Here is a 24560-nt window from a genome sequence, read left to right as displayed (position 1 = left end):
AATATGAGAGATAAATTAATGTGTTTGCTTTTATTGAAATAGATGATTGCTAGATTAGAGTTGTTGTGGCTATTTTAATCAAATTTCGGAATGTAATGTCACTTTTTTAGCATCGAACGCCTTAAAATAGAATCGGTGAAAATTTTAAAATTGGTATATTTTTATACGTTTTAAAGGTTAAGATAATTCTAAAAAATGTCATAGAGAATACCCCAAGTAAAGTAGCTATCAATATTGACATAGGCACGCTAATGTTAGCAAAGAAAACATAATAATTATGAATTACTAATTTTTAAACTTAATTGATAATGCAAATAGTCGTATAAAATGCCTTGTTCGAAATATGTCTTCTTATATAACATTATATCACAAAAACTAAAACTTAATGGATGTATTTTATTTTATTTTAAATTTCATAAATATATCGAAATTTTAGACTATTTTGTTACGACATTCAAGTATTTACAAGTGCATAATGAGCTAGTAACCCAACCAAATTTATGCAAAGTTGATGTATTTTCCTCATGTACTTCTCATGGTTAGGATATATCGAGCCTTGCTTAGTTAATTCCTAATCCTTTTAACTATAAAAATTTGAGAAATTTACTTAAAGATCTTGTGTTCAAGTTTATCGTAACTCGATCTTTAAAAATCCTTGTTTAATTATTAATTTATTAAAAAAGAATTACCAACATTAATGGTAGGGATACGTCCGAATCCTAGACGCTACTGGAGAAAAAGGGGGGGGGGGGGGGGGGGGGGGGGCATAAATAAAACGTCAAAATACTAGAGGCAAGTTATTAATTAATCCCCCAGGGCAATCAATTTTGATTGTACAATAAAATTAATAAAAAAATTAAGAAGAATGGATCTGGAGGTCAAAGCCCTCAAATATTAAAAAGTTAAAACGGCAACTGAAGATACATTTAATGTAGGTTGACTGCATCATTCCTATTTTATATGTTAGCTGCTCATATCAGACCTCTAATGCATGTGAAAATTATAGCCATTTTAATTTGCTATGACTCTCAAATTAATCATTAAAGTTTGTGCGTATTTCCTCTAAAAAAAGGTTTGCGTGTATTTTTTCTCTCTATGTAGAGACGGTATTGATTAATGTGGAAACTACATTATTTCTAAGAATATTATGCATATCGGATGCATGAAGTTATTGCATGTACGTACTAGCTACACTGAAATTTTCTATATCAAAATAAATAAAACTTTCGTCCCTTATAAAATTATAATCTAGATGTACATATTCAAACAATAAGATCATGTATTTACTGTAAATCTTCACGATCAAATGACTAAAAATAATTTTTCATTATAACGGGAATTAAGAGTTCTCGTCTCTACTTTAAGGGTGTGTTTGCTATATGGTGAAGCTAAACTAAAGACTTATATAAAACGTATAAAATATCGAGAGAAATGAACCTGGACCGAGGGAAATTCAGAGAACACTAGAAAGCTTGAGGAAAAATTCAGGGAACAATAACCGGAAAAATTGTATTCGGGATAACGTGATCTTACAAATAAGGGGAATTAGCTATATATATGAGACATGCGGGTGGGGGTAAAATAGTAATTCTAGTGTGACTCACGTACTCTTCATGCTTTACATTCTTCACAATCGTCGTCGTTAGATATTCCTTTTGTAACTAACTTGCAGTCTTTATCAGGTGTTTTCCTCGCTGGCCTCGTATTGGTAATAAGTGGCGATGATATTCCATATTTCATTTCGATAATGTTTCCTTCTGCACATTTCGATGCACTCCCGCCTTCGCTCATACCAGTGCTAGTTTCATTGCTTTGCATGGTGGTATCAGCTCTATCTTCTTTCACATGCAATATTGGTCCCATTCCTTCATCGTTCTTCGTTATTGGCTTGAATCCCTCTGATATCCTTTTGTCCGCTATTATCGTTTACCTGTATTTCCCGGCACTGTCCAGTTAGAGTTTCAAGTACTCCATGCATTGCTTTGATCGTTCTGCATTTAATCTTGATGGCTATGATGATCGTAATAATGATATAAAATAATGAAATAATATTTCAATAAATAAATTCAATAGTAGTCAGCGCTGATGCAGGGATTACTCATCTTCACTACATATCCCTCTAAATAAAGAGATAATATGATGGGGTATAAATTTATCACTTAAAATGAGAATCACATTTTATATATTTTATTTGTTTTGAATAATAATATATTTATTTATTATTTATAAGGTGGTATAAAATTATAACATCCTCCCTTGAGTATAAAATTATATATTCCTCAAGGAAAAAGGTGTTGCCCTAAATTTTCTACCACTTAACCGAATTTTTTATTAAGTCAAAATAAATTGGATATAAGGTCGTAAATGATAAAGGAAACTTATCATTTCCTTATACCTTAAAACAAATGAATTTTAAATGAAATTTATACTTCATCGTTTTATTTAAAGCGATAAAAAGTAAATATATTTATTATGTATGTATTTTTTATTAAATGACGATTTTATATAAAGAAAAGAAAAGGAAAAACTAAAAAAACCCTTGAAAGCACAGAAGGAGCAGACTAAGGGCCGAGCCTCATTAAAACCTTTTCACGGAAAACCCAGTGGGAAAAACCGTGAAAAGGAAAAAGAGTACTCGTCTAAACACAAGACGAAAGTAAGGAAGAGCGGAAGGATCAACGAAAAAATCATCTGAATCCCCTAAAGAAAACGTCCCCGATAAACAGAGACAAAAACCAACGGAGTCCGACCAGTAGCGTCCCCGAGCCGAGCGCACCCAAACCCGGAAGGACTCTACCGACACTCCATCCCTCACCAAACCAGGGCAGCACAAGCTCAACTCCATCCACCGCCTCAAAACCCACGCCTCCATCAGCGCAAGAATCAACTGAGCATCAATAGCACCCATCTTAATCCAAACGCCTGCCAAGTGTTCGAAGAAAGACCCAAACCAAGATCTCCCCATACACACGCCAACAAAACCAAGAAAAAGCCGAACCAAACAACCACCCATCAGCCCCAACTACCGTTTCTGACGCAGATGGCTATGCGAAGCCATGTCAAGGCGAACCGCAGCCCTAATCTCCTCAATCTCGTGCGGCCACCACCCTTCTGAACGTTGTTGGTTAGCCATTAAATCTGCCGCCTTGTTTCCTTCTCTAAAGATGTGAGAAACCTGCAGCGAGAAAGCATCTAACATCTTTAAAATCCTATTCCACGTCGCCTTAAAACGCCAAGGCACATTCAAAGAACGAGAATTAAGAATGGATATCACGTAGTTGGAATCGGATTCAATCCAAAGCTTGTGCCAACCACGATTGTGAGCAATTTGAATCGCCGAGATAACCGCCAGGAGTTCCGCTTCAAAGGCAAAACCCGAGCCACCTTTGAAGTGAAAACAACCACGCACCACATTCCAGTTATCTCTAAACACCCCACCTGCAGCAATAGTACCTGGAGCTCCCATCGCCGAGCCATCAGTATTCACTTTGATCCATGGCGCCACCGGTGGCCACCAATGCACCTCCACAAACTCCGGAGGAGGAGCACTCCTTGTAGTAACACCCACTGCCCTGAGAATCAGATAATCCGACCAAGAATTCCACATGTAGCCTAATTTAGCAAAGTTATCATCAATCTCTTTGAAAGCAACTTTCACCGTGTGGATGACACGGCTTGCTTCGAACTTTTGATTATCAAAGATACAATTGTTTCTCTGCATCCATATGGCCCAGATGACCGTGATGATACCCGCTTTCCAGAAATTACCGGTGAGGGGACTAAGTTTATACTGCCAAGCTGCCACCAAAAAGCTATGAATATCATTCTCTTGCAACCCTTTCGTGAAATTAAACCACCCAAGAAACGTAGCCCAAATATTCTTCACACGCTCACAGTTCCAGAAAAGGTGATCTTGAGACTCACTTCCTTTTAAGCAAATAAAACAGACATTAGGCGTGATCATACCGTAGCGGATAAGGCGATCATAAGTTGGCATTCTATTATGAAGAAGACGCCAACATATCAAAGAACGTCGAATTGGAATAAAAGATTCCCAAAGCCAAGAACCCCAAGACACCTTCGGAAAATGATGACAATGCTTGTTGAAGGCCAGCGCAGTAGTGATATTCCCTTGCAACGAGGGTTTCCAGAAACGCACATCTCCCTCAGTACTAAGAGGAGTGAGTAAGATATCACACACTATCTCAGGAAAAGCATTAACAAAGGCTTGCGTGAAATGCCAGACCCCATCGTAGAAATAATCAGCCACCGATTGAGAAAGAAACATAAGCATGAAATGCGGGATTCCGCATTTATTCATGAGATTATACCCAAGCCAGTCGTCATACCAGAACGAAGTATAAGCGCCGTCACCAATATACAAGTACGAATCCGCAACCAAACCATCAATTTCCTCACGTAAGCTCATCCAGATAGAAGAAGCAGCCACCAGAGATTTACTACGCCCAAAGCGATCGAGATATCTATCTCTAATCAAATCATATCCGAACTCACGCCCACCAACCACCTTCCACGCCATTTTCATGAGATAGCTCTTGTTCATGGACTCGAACGACCTTACCCCGAGACCGCCCTCCTCCTTAATCGAGCAGACCCTCTTCCAACTCACAGAATAGGATGGCGTCTGCTTGATGTTGCCAGTCCATAGGAAATTACGGCAGCACGCATTGAGCTCCTTAATAAGAGCAGTCGGCCATCTATAAACCATCATGGAGTGCGTCAGGGAGCTTTGGATAACCGACCTGATCAGGCAAATCCTCCCAGCCATCGACAAATGTAATCCCTTCCATCTCGCGAACTTGTTGATCACACGATCATGTATCGGTCGAAGATAGGAGGCATGCACACGACCCTTAAAGATAGGAACCCCAAGGTAAGTAATCGGAAAGTTGCCCTGAGAAAATCTCAAAATGCTCCGTATAGCCCTGCACGTCTGAGAAGGAACTTTGCTAGTAAAAAAAATTTGCGACTTATCCGGGCTCACAATTTGATCAGAAATTTGACCATAATATTCCAGAATTTTCTGAATGGTATGAGCGTTCATGACCGTGGCGTGACAGAAAACCAGAATATCATCCGCATATAAAAGATGAGTGGGAAAATTAATTCCCTGTCTCATTTGCATCGGGGTAAGGGTGCCCGCGCTAACACAATTTGCAAAGAGCCTACCAAGGACATCCTCGGCGATTCCAAAAAGAATCGAAGAAAGAGGATCGCCCTGACGAACACCCCTTGAACACGCAAAATAACCTTTAAGCTGACCATTGTACAGAATAGAAATCCTAGCCGAATGAAGCAGAATTTCAATCCAACTAATGAACTTTGAATCATAGCCAGCAACACGAAGAACGTTAAGCAGGAAATCCCAGCTAAGAGTATCAAAGGCTTTTTTGATGTCAATCTTGCAAGCCATGTTTTGACCACGGCTCGTACGATGCATACAGTTCACGCCTTCCGACCCTATCAGAATACAATCGTGAATTGAACGGCCGCTAATAAAACCAAACTGATGACGGGAAACATAAACAGCAGCAACCTGGCTCAGTCTAGACGCCAACACCTTAGTAATAATCTTGTAAAGAAAGTTGGACAGAACAATCGGTCTCAGATCCGAGACCGAATTGACGACATCTTTCTTAGGTATCAACACCAAGGTATTAGAATTACAGCCTTGAGGAAGATAAGAATTCCGGAAAAAGGCTTGAACAGCACACCAAATATCCACTTTAATAATCGACCAACAATGCTGAAAGAACTTACCCGAGAAACCATCTGGGCCCGGCGAGCTGTTCGGCTTCATCTGAAAAACCGCAGCAGAAATTTCCTCTTCATCCGGTAAACGAATGAGCAAATTATTATAACGATCTTCGACCATTTCCTCAATAACCGCCTCTACCGCCGCAATATCAGTATTAGCTTGACTGCTAGTCGAAAACAAAGAAGAGAAGAAATCCACGATATGATCCCCAATAACCTTCTGATCGTAATTCATATCTCCATTGATCTCCATGTGAGAAACGATGTGAGGTTTACGACGAAACCTAAGCATCGCATGAAAGAATTTCGTGTTCCTGTCTCCATCTTGAAGCCAAGACACCCGGCTTTTTTGCTGTAAAAGAGAGCTCTGCCTGGAAAGCACAACGTTGATCTTAGCTTGGGCTTCCACTTCTTTATCAAAGAGATCCTCCGTGTAACCATCCCTGGCAATCTGATTTTGAATCTCCAAAAGCTCTTGTTGAGTATTCATGATACAAGAATCAACATTTCCAAAAACATTCCGATTCCACGCGCGAAGAACCTGCCGAAGACGCTTTAATTTATGCATAACTTTAAAAATTGGGCAGCCAATCTCGGTATCCATCTGCCAGGATCCTTCCACTGTATGGAGAAAATCCGGATGTAAGGTCCACATGTTAAGGAACTTAAAGAAACGATGGCGAGGAGGAACATCCACCATGCAATGAAGAACAAGCGGAGAATGATCCGAGGTAATACGTGGCAGAGCTTGAACAAAAACCGAACTCCAGAGATTTGCAAAAGAATCAGCATAAATCGCTCTATCCAGACGAGACTCCACATGGGTAGGCATAAATCTACGACCAGACCACGTGTACTGCAGACCAACCGTAGGCGCCTCAATGAAACCGGTGGCTTCAATGAAATCACAGAACTCCGCACAAGCAGTAGAGTTAGGCATACAGTCACTACTTCTTTCATGGGCGCCTTTCACCGCATTAAAATCGCCAATAAAGACAACATTACCATCAATATGATCCAGAAGATCCAACCACAAGCGCCGTCTGCCAGCATACGTGTTAACGCCATGCACCACTGTGATTTTAAAATTCCACGTCGACCATCTGCAGTTCATGATAACCACCTGCTCGGAGGAGAAAATGACATCATGAGTAACAGAAGGATGAGAAAAAACCCAAATATTCGAACTCATGTTGTTTCTTGAATTTTGAAAACAAGGAATAAGATTCAGAGAACGCCAAAATCTAGAGTAAGTCTTCTTGAGATTCGTCTTAGGCTCAATAATCCCAACAATAACAGGGGAGAAGGAGTCGCAATGCTCCTTTAAAACTCGTTTGGACTCGTCCGTAAGGCCCCGGACATTCCATACGAGGACATTCATCATAAAGACTGAGAATTCGTGTTCGGGTTTTCACCCGATTCCACTTCAGCTGCCCAACTCTTGGCTGCCACATTATTCAGGGCTGTATCATTCTTCGAGCTCCCAGACGTAATAATGAAATCTCTAGGTTTATCTCCTGCTTCCCAAGCTTTGTAAAGTTTATTTTTGATGAAATCTTCAGCCTGTTGATTAGGTTGCTGGTGAGGTTGTTGCTCCACCGACTTCCGGAGACGACTCTTGATACTATCTTCCCCACGAATAATCGGATTCTTTGCCGCTAAATCTTTCGGCGGTCTCCCCCTTTTTTTCACCTGCGCCTCCGCCTCACAATTCCTGAAAGTTTCCACTATCCGCTGAGCTTTGATAGCGCTTTCCATCATCCTTTCCTGTTTCTCACAATTTTTATCCCGATTGACCGAACTTTCGTAAATGACGATCTGTTGTGAATCTGCTTCAGCCCGTGTCTTGCCATCATCCGACTGCCCATCAGACTCCTCTCCCGAATCTATCTCTTCCGTAACCGGCACAGTGATCGCCTGTAAGATATCCGGACCCGACGTCAATCTATCTCCATTGACATCCTCAAAATCAACATTCCGATCAGTTAAAGCAAACGACTGATTGTGGTTCTTTGTTTCCCACGATGTCTGAATCTGCTCTTCTTCAACAGCAACCTGTTCCAAAACCCCCAACTGATTTAGAATCTGCTCTTCTTCTACAGCCACCTGTTCCAAAACCCCAAACTGATTTTCAGTGATAATCTGCGGTCTGTGAGGTTGGGCAGTCCTATTCTGGTCCCAAGATTTTGGCTTCCAGTTAGGTGCCCAAACCTCCTTGGCAGCTCCCTTATTAATTATTTCCTTGTCTTTACCCAGCGACATATCTTTGGCCTTCCCATTCCTGCTGTCCTCGCTGGATTTGTTCTTCATTTTATTGCTGTTATCAATAGAATGTCCAGTGATCTTACACTTAGAGCAGAAGGCCGGGAGTTGTTCGAATTCAAATTCGACGTGAAAGGAACGTTCTTCCCCGTCAACCAGCAAAGCCTCCGGAAGAGGACGCGAGAGATCAATTTCCAACAAAATTCGAGCATAATGTCCAGCAGCACCACGTGCAGAAGCTCCATCAACTTTAATAGGCGATCCCATCGCCCTTCCAATACCCGTAATAACATCCAGAGTCCAAAATTCTAAGGGCAAATAATAAATGCGCATCCAAACTTCACAAAGTGAGGAAATTTCTTTATAGGGGTCGAAGAATCTTACCCATTCGCGTAACCGCATGGTTCCGAAAGGTAACTCCCAAGAAGTGCTTTTCTGAACGAACGCCTTGTCTTCAGCGGTATTAAATTTAATAGTGTAGAAGCTCTTTCCCATGGGGATGATTTGCCAATCCTTGTCAATATTCCAAGCCACCTGAAGATCACGTTTAAGATCAGTGAGAAGACGCGGCTTCTCTCCTTTCCTCAGTAGAAGACGACCAATTAAAGCATGCTCAAATTGATTTATTTTGGGCAGCAGATGCTCTTTTGGGACCCTAAGCGTGGGTATTTCACCAGAGAAATCCGGTTGCAGTGAAGTGAATCGATGAACAAGCACATCCGGCGTACGTTCAATTTGTCGGGGTCTCCTCAGAAGTGAAGCAAAAGAAGTGGTGCTCGGCCGGTGAAACTCCGTCGCCGAGGCCTTCTTAGTATTGTCTCCCTTGATCAAATCCGAAACGTTAGTATTGGATGTAGTGATTTTATGATCCTGTGAATTTCCAGAAGTTCTACCAACAAAAGACGTCGGCGTAGATTCCTCAGCCACACCCTTTGAAGATTCAACATCAAATTTCTCTTTGTCGTGACATTCTCCATGGCTATGACGTTGAGTAGAGAAATTATTGGAAACTTGCGGCAGATTCAGCCCTGCCTTATCAACCATTATCGGCTGTTGTTGGTTGATTTGTATCGTTGGCGTCGGTGGATTGATCGGCGACGTTGGCGGCATCGGTTGGTGGACGTTCGACGACGTGCCGGCGATCTCAGCAAAGAACTGCATATTCCTTAAGCATAGAGAGGCTAACGCCGGGTGGCTGTGGTAACAGTCCGGTCGCCGTTGATTGGGAATCGGAGGTGAAATCCGATAGTCAACTTACACCCGCTGCAGATCACCTGATGCAAATCGGCTATCGAGCCGGAGCCGAAGGATAGTCGCCTGCTGCAGATTTGCTGATGGTGCCTGCAACCGCCGTGCAGCAGCAACAACAACTTATGGTGGAGGTTTCGACAGATCGCCGGGAGTGATGCTCTGCCGTTCCTCGCCCACTCCGGAGCAGCAGCAACGGCGGCTACTCTCTCCCAAGCACGCCGGAGAAATGAGTTTCCGCCGGGTGAAGCTCTCGGATCAGACGCGGCGTGCTATCAACGCCGCCGACCGGATCGAGGTCAGACCGTCAAAAACTCGTGTAAGCAGCAGAACCTTGAGCGCCGGTGGATCGGCAACTGGACGCCTGGAGTCGCGGCGTGCTCTCGGCGTCTGGTCGGGTGCCTGCGAACGGGGAGAGGCGCGACGGCGAGCGGCGGGGTGGCGCAGCTGAAGGAACCAGAGATCTCAAAGGGAGAATGCTCACAGAGCACGTCGGCGGAGGCGCTGAGGCCCGAGAGGCAGTGCAGCTGGCGGAGGCTGCTGCCGACGTGCCGTGGTGTGATGCCAGAGGAGGAGGGGCGGGGCGCCTCGGGTGGCGGCTAGCGAGGCTGCGTGCAGATCCCCTTTTTGGCTCCTCCGTATGGGCGCGGCGGAGATGGCTGCAAAGTCACTCACGCCTCCTTCCTTTCTCAAAAGTCACGCACGCATGCATGGAGAGAGAAAAAGCATAAAGTTTTTTTTTGACTGCTCGTAGAATTATCTATTATGTATGTATATATTTGTATGTCTCATTAATTAATAAGTATTAATGATGTAAAAAATGGTTAATATTAATGGAAATCTATGTTGAGTAGATGCTTTCTACGATAATAAAAGAGTACATGAGAACTACTATAAGAAAAATATAATTACGTTATCTGTCTTAATTACTATGAGAGAAAAGCCTTTACCAGATTTGCAGGGCCCAGTTCCATAAATACAGTGGGAAAGTGCATAATATTTCCTTTATTATTTATTTATTCTAAGTTCAAGAATGCAGCTGCATTTTTTATTCTTTTATTTATTTATATATTGTGAGAAATTGAGTTTGCAATTGAATAGTTTGCATGGGATATTGACATAAGTAAAGTCAGCGGACTCATCACATCCATAGGTCAATTTCTTTAAATTCTTTTTTCCTTTTAAATTGAGTGATTTATATCAAATGCAAAATTGAAGTTATATTGTATATCGAAAGGGTCTACACCATAAATAGCGTACTATATTTAGACAATCCATAAAAGTATTGGCTTATATTATACTATTGCATGTCTTGACTTAGACAAATTTATCCCTATTATATAATGGACAATTAGATATTGTCACAATATTTTGTGCGTGTATATATAATAATACACTATATATAATTTTAAGGGAAGATTGCACCTAAATACACAAACTTTGCCAAAAATCCATATTTGACGCGAAGTTAGGATTTTACATTTTAATACACCAACTTTCGTTGTTGTCCAAATTTGACACGACTTAATTCTTAAAAATTCAAAAAATAACCCATTTTTGTAAATAATTATACAAAGACCCACTTATGTTATAATTTGGGACATTTAAACCAAAATAAGATATTTCCTTATGATGTTTTCTTTTAAACCATTTTAGGCGCGGATCAAAGATTAAAAGAAAACATCATAAGGAAATATCTTGTTTTGGTTTAAATGTCCCAAATAATAACATAAGTGGGTCTTTGTATAATTATTTACAAAAAGGGGTTGTTTTTTGAATTTTTAAGAATTAAGTCGTGTCAAATTTGGACAACAACAAAAGTTGGTGTATTAAAATATAAAATCCTAACTTCGCGTCAAATATGAATTTTTGGCAAAGTTTGTGTATTTTCACGCAATTATCCCTAATTTTAAAATCGTAAACTTATTCATTTAAGTTAGATTCATAGAATAATAGTCCACGTTACATATAAAATAAAATTGATGAATGTAACATCTACAAAATAAATAATGATAATTTACGAGTGCTTTGGTGTATATATAAATAAAAATAGAATATATGTTATAATTGATCTATTCGAAAAAAATATGATTAACTTCCAATTTTCACGTAGGATTAAGTGTGACCGAAATTCTAATTCATGCCCAATTCTAAACTATTAAAAACCTATGTATTTTTACTAAAAAAATAATGTTGATTAAAATTTAAATGTAGTTATAGATGTATTTATGTGCAATCAACCCATAAACTAATATATAGCTATATTTATTCTTGTATGGCTATATATATATAACTGTGTATAGCTATATTTATTCTTTTCGGCCTCAAATCTAATTAAAGTATTTTATCTTTTTTTTAAAGGTATCTTTTATAACTATTAATTACATTAATAACTCGTTAATTAAATTATTTATAATTTGTTGGACACTTACAGCGCACATGGCCACATATGGGGTGCGTATTCTTATGTATCTAATGATGCCGCTAATACCATAATCAATTGTTTCTATCTTTAAACGCAATTTGTGAATTAATTAAATGAAGCTAATCTTGTTAAGATCTATATGTCGCAATTAATATCTTTAAACTGTTGGTTTTAAGTTTTGGCACGTTGCGTGGAAGATGATCACATGAAGATGACCTCAAAGTTAAAACAAAAAGTATTTTATCTTAAATTACATTTTCATATTTTTATTTTCATTTTATTTTAACGATCTTTCTGTAGAAATTATAAATAAAAAGTAGCTTTTACTTTTAGGGTCCGTTTACTTTGATGGAAAAGGAAAAAAAATATTTTCATCTATTTTTTAATATTTTCACATGTTTACTATGATGAATTTTTTTTTCCGAATAAGATAGAATATTTTTTCCTCGGACAACTTCTTTTCAGTCTTTTTCTCATGGATGTTGGATAATATTATCCTCGGGTTAGGATGTGAAAATATTTTTTTTTTCATCTCTAGTAAATATATGATACTATATATATATATAGGGAGAGGTTCAAATAAGAACCACTAAATAAAATTAGAACAAAGAACCATTTTAAGCCATTCGATCATCAAGATCTACGGTGGATGCATCATCTTGATATATATATATTATTTTATTATCCATTATTTTTGAATGAAAATATTACAATAATGCACCATTATTTATTTACTTACCGGATTGCGGGCGCAATCGCGCTTCGCATGCACAAATTTTTATCGTAGAAAATTAAAATTAAAACTAAAAGTAACACATTTCATAAATTCATATTTTAAGATCCATATAACTAGCCGAAATAAAAAGTCACCGGATACATCAAGTGGCAAACTTCAAAGTTAATTAAGCTATTGTCGCCTTAATTCTTATAATTATAGAAATTTATATTATAGTTAATTGTCTATAAACGAAGTTTTTTTTAATAAAAAAATGCATTTCTACGAGTTTTGTAATTTTGCATAGTAATTCATCATTTGTAAATTTCTTTTAAGTGTTCTCGCGGTGACAAAATTCGGTCAAATTTCTTCTTTTCAAGACCATCCTACAAAATTACAAATATTAGTCAAATTTCTTTTTTTATGTGCGTGTGTTGGTCAAGCGGTAAAGTCTTAATGACTAAGACCAAAGGTCATGGGTTTGAGTCTCCTGTTGCGTAGCCTTAAAATTTCTTTATTTAATACTGTTAATTTGTCCAAAAAAAAAAAGTCATAAAGAATCCCAATCATATTTTTAAGAGATTAGAGTTCATTAGATTATCTTTTACTCAACAAATGAAGGTCCAATCATGAGTGATCGCCATGTAATTTTGCTGAATTTTATCATAGCGAAAATATTAAAAAGAAATTTATATAGGTGATGAATTACTATGCAAAATTAAAAAATCGCGTGGGAAACATTGAAAGAAAATGACATTTCGTGAATTTACAGACAATTAACCCTTTTTATTATTCTATTTGAAAGCTAAAACATACGATCAAGTAAAATTCATAGCATTCTATAGTATTTTATACCTACTACTAAAAACAGTCTATCGCGAATTCGCGATATAAGAGCATCCACATCCGTTGAGTTAGTTGAAGGCTTATCTATGGATGAGCCGATTATGAGTCAATGCCCCTATATTGGTCGACTCATCCATATAAAAAGTGGATGGGTCAGCTATTAGTCGACCACCTATATTGGTTGAGCTCGGCTCATTCATATAAAAAGTGAACGAGTCGGCTATGAATCGATCACCTGCATTGGTTAAGCCCGAATCATCCATATAAAAAGTGGATGAGTCGGCTAAGAGTCGATCACCTGCATTGGTTGAGCTCGACTCATCCTATAAAAAGTGACGCGTGCATTGCACGCATACATGTATAAAATAACGGATGAGCCCAACTCATTCATATCAGTCGACGATGGCCTACGTCGACCGACTCATCCTAAATGTGGATGCTCTAAGTAGTAATTATATAAAATTCTCTATTCCATTTTAAGATCCTATTTTCATTCTTTTTGCAGTTTCAAATTATTGAACTAACATATATAGGTAAAGCCTTCTTGGGTAAAATCTTTTATATATTCACTTCCAACTTTATTAACAGTATATTTCTCTTTGTCGGAAAAAAAAATCGTATACATCATATTTTCTAGTGTTAGACAAAAATGTCCACATTATTATATTATAACTAAAAATATCTATTTTATAAAAAAATTGATCATATGCTCAAATTGTAGTGAACTTCCTAATAAATCTTTGGATGTTGATGGATTATCGTTGATTTTTATTAAAATTCTTACATTTTTTTTATACAAATACAATTATATAAGAAAACTGTAAGAAAAATTAAGCTTGCTGACCGCAATTCAATTCAATTAAAATTGGGGCGGCAACATCATTATTAATATTTCCTTTGGTATTTTGTTATAATCAAAGAATTGAAGACATAAAATTATATGAAACAAAACATAATTATTTTTTGTCAGTATCATATATAATTTCAATTTCTTTTACTGAAAATAAGAGATCTGTCATATAAGTACAAAGTTGACGTAGAGTGAAGGGTAATTTAAGGAATTTGAACATAATATTGAATTTTTTACTAATAGTATAAGGTATTTTAAATTTTGACTTAATCAATGTGATCATTTTTAAATTTTAATTTCCTCTCCATTTTCTACTCCCGTAAATTAGTGAATGAAAAACCAATTACCAACCAAATCACAATTTTCATATATCACACAATTCGGCACGCTTTATGAAATAGTATTTCAATAGCAACATACCGCAGTTTATGTTGCGAATTGAACACCTCTAATTTCTTAAGATAAATCAATTACTGAATATTTAATCACTCATATACCTTCCAAAGAAAAATAAATAAATAAAATAAGTACAATGATTGTGTTCTAGCTTTATCAGAGAAAATTTAATTTGAAGTAGATGAGACATTTAATAAAAAGGCTGTTGTGCGTATGAGCAGTCTATAACAAATAGCTGCAGTAGCAATAAACTCATAGCCTTTTTCCTTACACAACACATATATTCATCATCATCGCTAACATCCCTTTTTCATGTTTTTTCAGGAAAATTCATTTTTTTTAAAAACAAAAATCTGATTTACTTGTTTTACCGGTATTTCTACTTCTTTAAAGGGTTCGATAAGAGGAATCCTTTAACCTCTACGGTGAGAGGTGCTATTTTTATAATTCAAATAAAAAATTAGGTTGTAAAATGTAAAAAGTATAAAAATCATGCTGATTTTTGTAACAGCTTTGATTGTAATTAATAACAGTCGTCATGGTTCATGAAAGATACATGTTACAAAAGAAGTGAGAAGACGAATGTTCAGAGCTCAGACTAAATGCCATAGAAAGTGAAAGTATAATAGTGGAGTAATAATCAAAATACTAATAAGATAGTAGTATTTTGAAAACGTGAATACATAGTAACAGTTTTTCTTGTTTTTCTTTTTTCGTTATCCATTCGTGGACTAAATTTGGCTACGAGACACAACTCATACGCTCTTTTTAAGAAACACAGACCAACATATACTAAATTCAGAGAATTAATAAAAATGGCGCACATGCCTCCCATCATTATATAATATGCGATTAACAACTTCAATGACATTTTCGTTTCAAAAAAAAAAAATTCAGTGTCATTTTCTCTAAGGAAACATAATGTTAATGGATACAAGCAATTACAAACTTTATCATGCAAGTTAATTACTATATGATATTCCTAATATATATACTAAAAGATTAATTTATATAGTAATTTCTTTTGTGTGGACATCCTCACGGTGCGGGCCACTTAGACTTTTGTAACAATATATATACAAATACATGAATACTAATGTTGGGCAAAAAGGGTCAAACGCAATACGTATTTATTTTAGGTACATTACAATTTTTTTCGATTAGGCATGCTATTTATCTCTATCTTTGGATTTGATTCACCATCTTAGACTTTGGACTGAACTGAAGTAGTACTAGTGATAAATTATTTGAGCTGTGGACAATATCTTACGTGTTTGTGTTACTATTTGATTTGAACAATATAATTAATATGAGCATACAAATTGCATAATACTAGTATATGCTACTCCATTTGATTTGACAGACGATATTATCAAATTTTCGGTTTCGTACGCACATAAAAAGGAGAAATCAATGCAAATGATCTTATTCTTTTCTTTCACATCTTGTCTTGTGGGGGCTGCTATTTGCTTCTCTTAATTTTACTAAAAAAAAAACTCACTCCAAATAAACTAAAAAGGAGTATGTCTTATTACGAGTTCAATCCAAATTAAACATAAAATCTCTCCAACAATTTATATTTCATAGTGTGAAAATCATATAGTTTTGTTTAAAGAAGGAGAAGAAAGAAAGAGAGAAGACATGTAAAAATCATTAAGGAAGACGAAACATAAGTTCAAAAAGTAGAAATGAAAAACTAATTCTACTATATTATAATACTGGAAGTACTGAACTTGTAAGAGACTTATTTGAAAATTAAATTTGTAATTGTATTTTATAATGATGTATATAAATATCCAAAACATTATTTAATTTGTTACCCCACTTTACGTGGGAGGTGTCATCAATTTACATGTACCTGCTTGGTTGCTTACCTCGATGGGAGGCTTGGAAGCAACTCTCTTGGTTTCAACTTTTGGAAAGTTAAAGCATGTTTCACACTAGTAATTTCCCACCGCATATAATTGAGAATTAAAATAGATTAACAAGCTTTTTAAAGTATTTTTAGCTATAAATAAAATCTTATTGTTGTAACTGTTGACATACATGCCCCTCCCTACTATTACCACTCGAGTCATTTAAAAAGAAAAATCATCCAAGCATTAACAGTAAGTCAGTAAGAACTAGCTAGATTTTTTCATGAATTTATTTACATTTATACTTTCTCCGATTACTCTCTATTTTGTTTCACAAAACTTTCAAAAGCATTTATTACTATTAATCTAAAAATAAATATTTTAAAATCAAATTAAAAATAATTACATAAAAAAGTATGAAACTTATTGTGTTATCTTTCAATTATAAGCCAAAATGAAAGCAAGTATAAGGACAGATAAATAAATACAAAATTATAGCTAATTTTTGTTGGTAATGAAGTAATGCTTCAAAAAAGATGGAACAAATATTGCATAAAATATATAGATGTAGTGGTAACAGTAGGGAGGGGCATGTATGTCAACAAGTATAACATAAATCAAAGTCGATCTTATTTAATTATACCTAAAAATACTTGAAGGATTTACTTAATCATTTTCATTCCACTCTTTCTATCTTCTTTTAATATGGAAAACACCAAAAAATACGTTTCCTTTACTTTCATTCAGTTTCTTTTTCTTTTTTTCTTTTTTTTTGAGAGAGCATTCAGTTTCTATTTATATTTTCTCTAATCCTATTATATATTGTCATTACAGCAAGACCGACCGTTCAAATATTTATTTCTTCGTACTGATCACAAAATATAATCTCAAATCAACTACATATTCAAAGTTGAATAAATAATGATCAACGTTTAACGATGCATATTTCTATTTTCAAACCTATAGATCTGAAATATCAAATCATCCATCACACTATAATATCACGACTCGTTTACAAAAGCCATCATTGGAAAAACTGAAAATTGAAATTGTAAATAAGACCAAAAATCTATTAAGGGAGCTTGTATGTTGCATGATTGAGTATTTTTATCCTTAAAATTACGATTTCTCGGATCCCAACCTTTAAATGAGATATAAATCAAAACAAAATTAACTCAAATAATAGAAATAATTAACAACATTATGATATCTTAAAGTTCTAATCCATCTACGTAAATAATGGATTAACATTATTATGTTTACATATCAAGATTAATCCTCAAAACTAAACAATTTCTAATAATTTTGACGATCATCCGGTTATTACTACTTTAGATAAACATGCATCTACCGGCAAAACAAACAATATTGCACAAACTATGTATAACTAAAATGATTTAACATTAATTTTGCAAAAGAAGGATTAAAAAAAAATTGCAAAAGAAAAAAAAAGTTTGACATTGATTACAATTAATAAATAATATTCTGCACGGGATTTCACATTTCAGAGGCTCAAGACGAACAATAAAAATGTGTGGAGAAAGACCACTACTTTAAGAAAAATATTACTATAAAATTATAGTAGTGGACCTTAAAAAAAGACCTTACAAAATTTGGTGATCGCCCTTTTGGATCCCTAATTGAGGCCACCCCTTAACCGCGTATTAACATTTAACGCATATAAATTAAAGAAGAAAAAATAAAGCCTTAAAAACATGTCGTATGTCTTCTCAAAAATACTAGTAGCATTTTTCTTCACATATTTCTCGATCACACGACAAAATAAATATATTTTCTGATGACATTATCATAATTACTGAACTCACATTATGAATACAAATGAGGTACAACAGTTATGAGCTTGCAGTTGGCCAGGATGATTTTAGAGTTAAAGATTTGAAAATGTTGAAAAGATCCTTACCCGACATAATAATAGTAGGAAAGACAAAAAATCTGGTGATTTATAATTTTGCCTCACACTAAATAAATAAATCAATTATTTCCTGCAAGCATACATTTTTCACTCATAGTAGACCTAACACCAAAGACCAGAACCCATTTTTGGACCCTCTATTTGCAGAAATATTGAGTCATATTTTATCACGTAAGCTCACATCACAATTGATAAGAAAACAAGATGAAAAATAGTAGTACTACTTCTGTAACGGCAATGGGGAAGAAAATTGAACTTACTAACGTTAGAGCAGAGAGGTGTATTAATTCCCAATCCAAGTAAGATAACACATGAAATTACACAAGATATACAAATCAAGGAACACACAAGAAACGAAGACAAGTCTAACCCAAAGCAAGAGAGGGGGAGGAAGATGGAAGAACTGGGTTCGACACAATTACAAGGCACGAGCCATTACAGTGTACAAATGGATTTAACTCCCATGTTTTGTTAGTTTCTCTTTTCTCTAGCCCCATTTCATCAGATAAATATGGAAACTCCATGTAAGAATTCCATCCTTGTGTCTTTTTCACTGAGTCAACAGCTTCGAATCGCATGCGACTATCTTGACAGACTCAACAGTTTCCTGGCCTTCCTCGCTTTTGATCTGAGCATTTTGTAGGATGAAGGTCCAGACGTTGTCACAGAACCTGTAGGTGTGAAGATGCCCCTGTACAAAACGTGTCGTACCTCATAAAAGGAAAAAACTGGACTGCATATACCCATACTTAAACCTCAGAACTTTTAGTTCTATAAGGAAGAAATATACAGACACCAGGTTGTTACTATATATGTCAACAGTGTAACTCAAACTGAAACAGACTCGAAAACTGGAGATCATCTTTTACATGTCATACCTTTTAAAGCTTGTTAGCATGGACTGCTCAAGTTTATTAACTTAATTCAATCTATGATGTCAAGTTTCGTACTGCTGACTCGAACAATGATCACAATTTACTAAGAAAAGAAATAGAGAGGATATAAACAACAGACCAAATAAGAAAAAGAGCAATTTCAGAAAATATTTAATTTAGGACTACATAATCTCAATATGACATCTTGTACTTGTAACCAGAACAACCAGAAGGAAAAGTTGTACAACGACAAGAGATTGATAATAATGACAGGTTTTCAGGCAGATGGTTTTATCTTAAACTGAACACAGCAGAAAACAGAAAACAAAGACAATCAATTATATTTAAGAAAAACTTGACAAGAAAGGTTCGGTGGTCACGGAGGTAATTGGATAAAATGATACACAGCTATTGGACCAAATAAATTTCATAATGCAAAATCACTTTTGCAAAAGGATCAGCCTAAATGCAAATTTCCTACAAAAAACAATAGACTGAAGCCAAATTTTTAAGTTGTAGGCAGTGATAATGTTAGATTGTAGACATATCCAGAACAGAAAGCAAAGTGAAACAGCAGAAAAGAAGAGACTAGAAGAAGGGGTAATGCAAACTCCAAAAATAAAGAAAGTAAAAAAAGGGAAAAAAAGAAAGAAAGAGAAAGCCCAAGCAAAGGTACATCTGTGAAGCTCCCTAGGAATAAAATCATTTACTGGTTCTCGAAGGACCTAGAGAGATTCTAGATAAATGCACTAACTGAAGGGACTAAATCAACCAGGAGGTAACGGTGGAAACAGTTTGTACTGGTGATGCAAAATAAGTAGACCAGAGTACTTCAACATTTATCTCCATCAAATCCTGGCCATTGACCTATTTTAACATGTTATTATAGCTGTTAGCTTGCTATGCTTGCAATTATAATGATGGGACATTTATTTCACACATTCAGAGATTGCTGAACACCAATCTTACTTCTAATCTCTTAACCACCATTCTCACTTCTGATCCCTCATCAAGCCACAAAAAGAAGGCCGGTAGTTTAAATCAAGCATGACTGACAATCCAACAAAAGTCCGAGTCTTCAATATAAGATTATAATTTGGTTTATAAAACCTGTCTTACTGATCCAGAAGGCTAGTGGAGCAACATAACTGAATAGCTTCCTGCTCCTGCAAGATCTAGGGGAGACTGCATAGAATCTGCTCTTTCTTGATAGATTAACAAAACTCAGAATTCATTTTTTGGATTCATGTTCTGACCAACTTCTTGACTCAAAATGTTTATGATCTTATAAACAATTATATACTCTCATGAGACCCTTCAAGCATGGACGGCCATATAGGAAATAAAGTTACACAAGGAAAAGCTCTGCAGGAAACCAACAAACTGAAGTTTAGCTTTAAAAATAGTGGAAAACACAGACACGGAAACATCACAAAATGAACTCCTCAAATACATAGCCAACTTCAATGATATATTCTTGTGAGAATAACAAAGACACAGGTACTGGAAAGACTTAATAAATTTCTTCCTTCTAATGGAGTCTTGTATACCTTAATGGAGACCTTGCTCTTCACCTCATTTTCCAAAGCTTCTGTCATTGACTGAAATCATGGGGCAAAAATGCAAAAGATAGATTTAGTCAATGACATGCATGCAGGTTGCAATATATGGATGCACACGAACACATATTTTCAAATCCCCTTTCCTTCCCAACCGTCTGATGATAAATGTCACCATTAGACAATCATGGAGGCAGTAGCAAAATTTTAGCACACACATTAACCATTCACCTTGAAGCCTATTCTTGAAGTTCATAAATCACTAGTTTCTACAGTCTTAGATTGGAACGGTAGGAACATGTTCCATTTGTGTTACAATTTCCATTTTGCCACTCAGTGCATTTTTATGTAAATATCCAATTTATTTCATGCGATGAATTACAAGTACAGGGTGACTCAAAATTAGTACTGAAATTGTTGGTAATGAAAGCGATTCTAACTTTTTCCAATAAGTTTAATTTTTATCTTCACTTTCTTAACACAGTACACCAATCCAAATCGGGGTCCATTTTTTTCTTTAACTTCAGCCTTTCATTGATATTTTCCAACATTTCGTCACAAACTTACAATACAATTATCATTTTCTCCAAATCAATATGAGCATCGCCGAACACAAGCATAATGCATTTCAGGTGAATCATTATTAGCAGAAATTGAAACACTAATCATAGCGAAAATAAGAACCTTGTCGAATTGAATAAGAACTTGAATGGCGAGTTCCGGGCTGAGCACTCCACCAGAAACCATCTGATCCAGAGTTTCCGTCAAGCACATCCCGATCGTCGATCTCCTGTACAGCTCAAAAGTCGCCATTTTTCTCTAATGATACCACTGCCCTACACAAGATGTAGAATCAAAGTTAACCAAACTACCAAAATCATGCACGCGAAACTATCGGAATTAAAGTCGAGAAAAATTCAAGCATACAGAAACTTGAATTTCAGAAGATTTTGATCGATGACTGGTTATATAATCTGGAAGAGTTCTGTGAGTGCGTCGATGCAGAGTGAGAGAAAGTAGAGAGAGAAAGAGAGGGAGGAGAATTGGGGCTTTTTATACCCTATATTTTGTAGTTGAAGGATTATATAGGCGTGTTCTAAAACATCAAATGGAAAGACGATAATGCCCTTCGAGATTTTCTTAATTTAACGGTTTTACCCGTTCAGTATACATTTGTAGCATTACTTATTTTATTAACGAATTATTACATGTTTATCTATTTTTTATACCTAATATCAGTCTCCGCAATTAAAAAAAGTTAAAAAAATCCTGTAGTCTTTTACTAGTTATATACTATTAAGTTAATATATAAAAATATCCATTTACTCGACATTATTTATTTTACCTTTAAATTGTTGTATTGTCTAAAAAAGTCGTTAACAAACCTTAGTCAATATAATATGTGATATATTTAAAAGAAAATTTGAAAAATATACTGAATAAGTGAAATGGAAATCGGCTAATTTGAATTTTGTGAAAGAAAATTAAAAAAAAAAAAAATAGGAGAACACCTACTCATTGATGCGTGACCATGAATAATATGGTGATACTAATGCTTATTTTATTTTAGACAGTTACAGGATATTAAGAAATAATATATTTTTAATATATGTATTTCTTCTACCAAAAAAAAAGAGAAAAATAGTATTAATTTTCACAAAAAAAATCAACATTAGTATGAAATATTATTGGATAAATACAGCAATAGAGGCCATGCCGTTGGCCCATTGGAGGAAATAGCAGGCCCAGTGACTGGGCCTGTGGCCAAGAGCAATGATGGGATGAATATCCTACTACTACTACTACTACTACTACTATTATTATTATTATTATTATTATTATTATTATTATTATTATTATTATTATTATTATTAAAGCTAAACGCATATAATGTCACAAAGTTTGACCAAAATATGTTTTGTCCACGAAATTTAAAAATTTTAGTTTTTATCACAAACTTTCACATTTATTCAATGTATCACCGTTTTTATTTTCGATGACCGTAAAATACTTAAAATTAACGTGACAGTCATGTGGATTTTATTTTAGGTGTAACACTGATGTGAATTCAACATAATCTAATTAAGCCCAAAATCATAAATAATTCTAAATCCTTAAATCACACTTAAATCATTAGATCCTTAAAATCACACCTAAAGCTTCTACCTTCACTCCACACAACTCGCCGAAAGTCATTGAGTTTTCTCCACGCTCGTCGTCGACGGAAGCAGCCTCCAAACCGTGTTCATCTTCTCTGTGTTTTTTTTTCCCCTCCAAATCGTGCTCTTCCTCGAAGAAATAGAAGAATGTCGCAGAACGCGAGGATGGAGAAAGGAGAATGAGAACAATGTTTACCTGCTTCCAAAATGTGTGGATGAAAGGAGGAAAAAGGAGAAGGAGAATAACTTTCTATGATCGCAGACGTGAGAATGAAGAATTGTAATTTACGGTTTTGATTTTTCAATTCTAGATATTTAATCACAAATGAGTACAAAAACAACGTAGTTTTATACAAGAATCAAACGTTGCGTTTAAGTCTCGGGCAACAACAAATGTGGTGCGTGCCGACGAGTCACATCAGCGCCACGTCGATTTTGAATTGGGGGAAAATGTAAATGGTGGAAAAATTGAACAAATGTGAAAGTTTGTGATAAAAAATGAAATGTTTAAAGTTTTTGGGTAAAGCGTTGTTCGGCCAAAGTTTGTGATATTACATGCATTTAACCCTTATTATTATTATTATTATTATTATTATTATTATTATTATTATTATTAAACAAAGTACTTATTTATAGCGATGTAAACGAGATGAGTTGAATGTTAGCAGGCTCGAGCTCGGCTCGTTTAAATATTCGTGTGTTCGAGCTCGACTCGAGCTCAATTCGAGCTTTTATCTTGTTAATCGAGTTCTACTCATCACTCACTTATTGAGCTCAAGCTTAGTCCACAAGTTGCATATGAGATGATGCTTGGAAGTCAATTATAGTTTTTCAAACTCCGGATGAAACAATGTTCGAAAGTGGTCTGTCAAGCTCCATCAAAGATAAAGATCAGAAGTCAGATATAGAGTCTTTCAAGCTTCAGATGAAATAATGCTCATAAGACAATTTTGATCTGACCAACTCTAGATACGATGATTCTCAAAAGTCATTTATGATATTTTAAGCTCCAATTGATATGATTCTTAGATGCCAATTATGGTTTTTCAAACTCTAATGATGATGCTTGGAAGTTTGACACTTAAATGTTAGATGTGGTATTTCAACCTCAAGATATGATGCTCAAAAGTCAAACACTTATGAGTCAAATGTGATATTTCAAGCTCTAAACAAGATGATGCTCAAAATCAGATGTGATCTTTCGAGCTTTAGATGATGATGACTTGGTCATACAAGCTATAGATGAACTCATATGGAAAATGTCGTCTTCTCATTCATCAATTATAAAACTATACAAAATTAATCAATATTTTCTATCTACGGTTAATATTCTACATCAATTTTTTATTACTTGTCCTCTTATTTTTAAAAATTCTCGAATCCCACGTCGATTTTTTATATGAAAGTTCATCGAATAAAAACTTATATAAAAAGGATATTTCTATTCTCTCAACTGAAAATCAATATTTAGTTGACGAATTGATTGAGATTAATTTTATTAAATTGTACTTTCAATTTTATTTGGTCAAATTGAATTAATTAAAGAGATAATTTATATAAAGGGGATTGTTCCATATGTTATAACCAAAAACATGTAAAGTAATTATAAATCACGATGTAAAGTGATTTTCATCAAATTTCAACGGGTCACACTAATC

General features: G+C 35.5%; 1 protein-coding gene across 2 annotated transcripts; it reads right to left on the bottom strand.

The window, feature by feature from the left end:
• Positions 1–18559: 18559 nt before the first annotated feature.
• Positions 18560–21808, bottom strand: LOC131005275 (transcription initiation factor IIA subunit 2). Of its 2 annotated transcripts, none has more exons than XM_057932161.1 (4): positions 21671–21808; positions 21428–21579; positions 20735–20785; positions 18560–19000 (listed from the first exon to the last, which is right to left on the bottom strand). In XM_057932161.1, exons 2-4 carry the CDS (start codon positions 21554–21556, stop codon positions 18860–18862), a joined length of 321 nt encoding a protein of 106 aa, XP_057788144.1. In that variant the 5' UTR covers positions 21557–21579; positions 21671–21808; the 3' UTR covers positions 18560–18859. The 2 variants fall into 2 exon arrangements, with proteins under 2 accessions (XP_057788144.1, XP_057788145.1); XM_057932162.1 differs by having other exon boundaries at positions 21428–21574; positions 21671–21806.
• Between the last annotated feature and the right edge of the window lie 2752 nt (positions 21809–24560).

This window comes from Salvia miltiorrhiza, chromosome 1, assembly GCF_028751815.1.
Source record: "Salvia miltiorrhiza cultivar Shanhuang (shh) chromosome 1, IMPLAD_Smil_shh, whole genome shotgun sequence".
NCBI lineage: Eukaryota > Viridiplantae > Streptophyta > Magnoliopsida > Lamiales > Lamiaceae > Salvia > Salvia miltiorrhiza.
This window is presented reverse-complemented; position numbering and strand designations above follow the sequence as displayed.

Excerpts from the sequence above, each read along its gene's own strand:
- LOC131005275 (XM_057932161.1), bottom strand. The coding sequence starts at position 21,556 with ATGGCGACTTTTGAGCTGTACAGGAGATCGACGATCGGGATGTGCTTG. Across the intron at positions 20,786-21,427 it reads TTCTTATTCAATTCGACAAG|TCAATGACAGAAGCTTTGGA; the intron begins GTTCTTATTTTC and ends CCATGATTTCAG. Across the intron at positions 19,001-20,734 it reads AGAGCAAGGTCTCCATTAAG|GGGCATCTTCACACCTACAG; the intron begins GTATACAAGACT and ends CGTTTTGTACAG.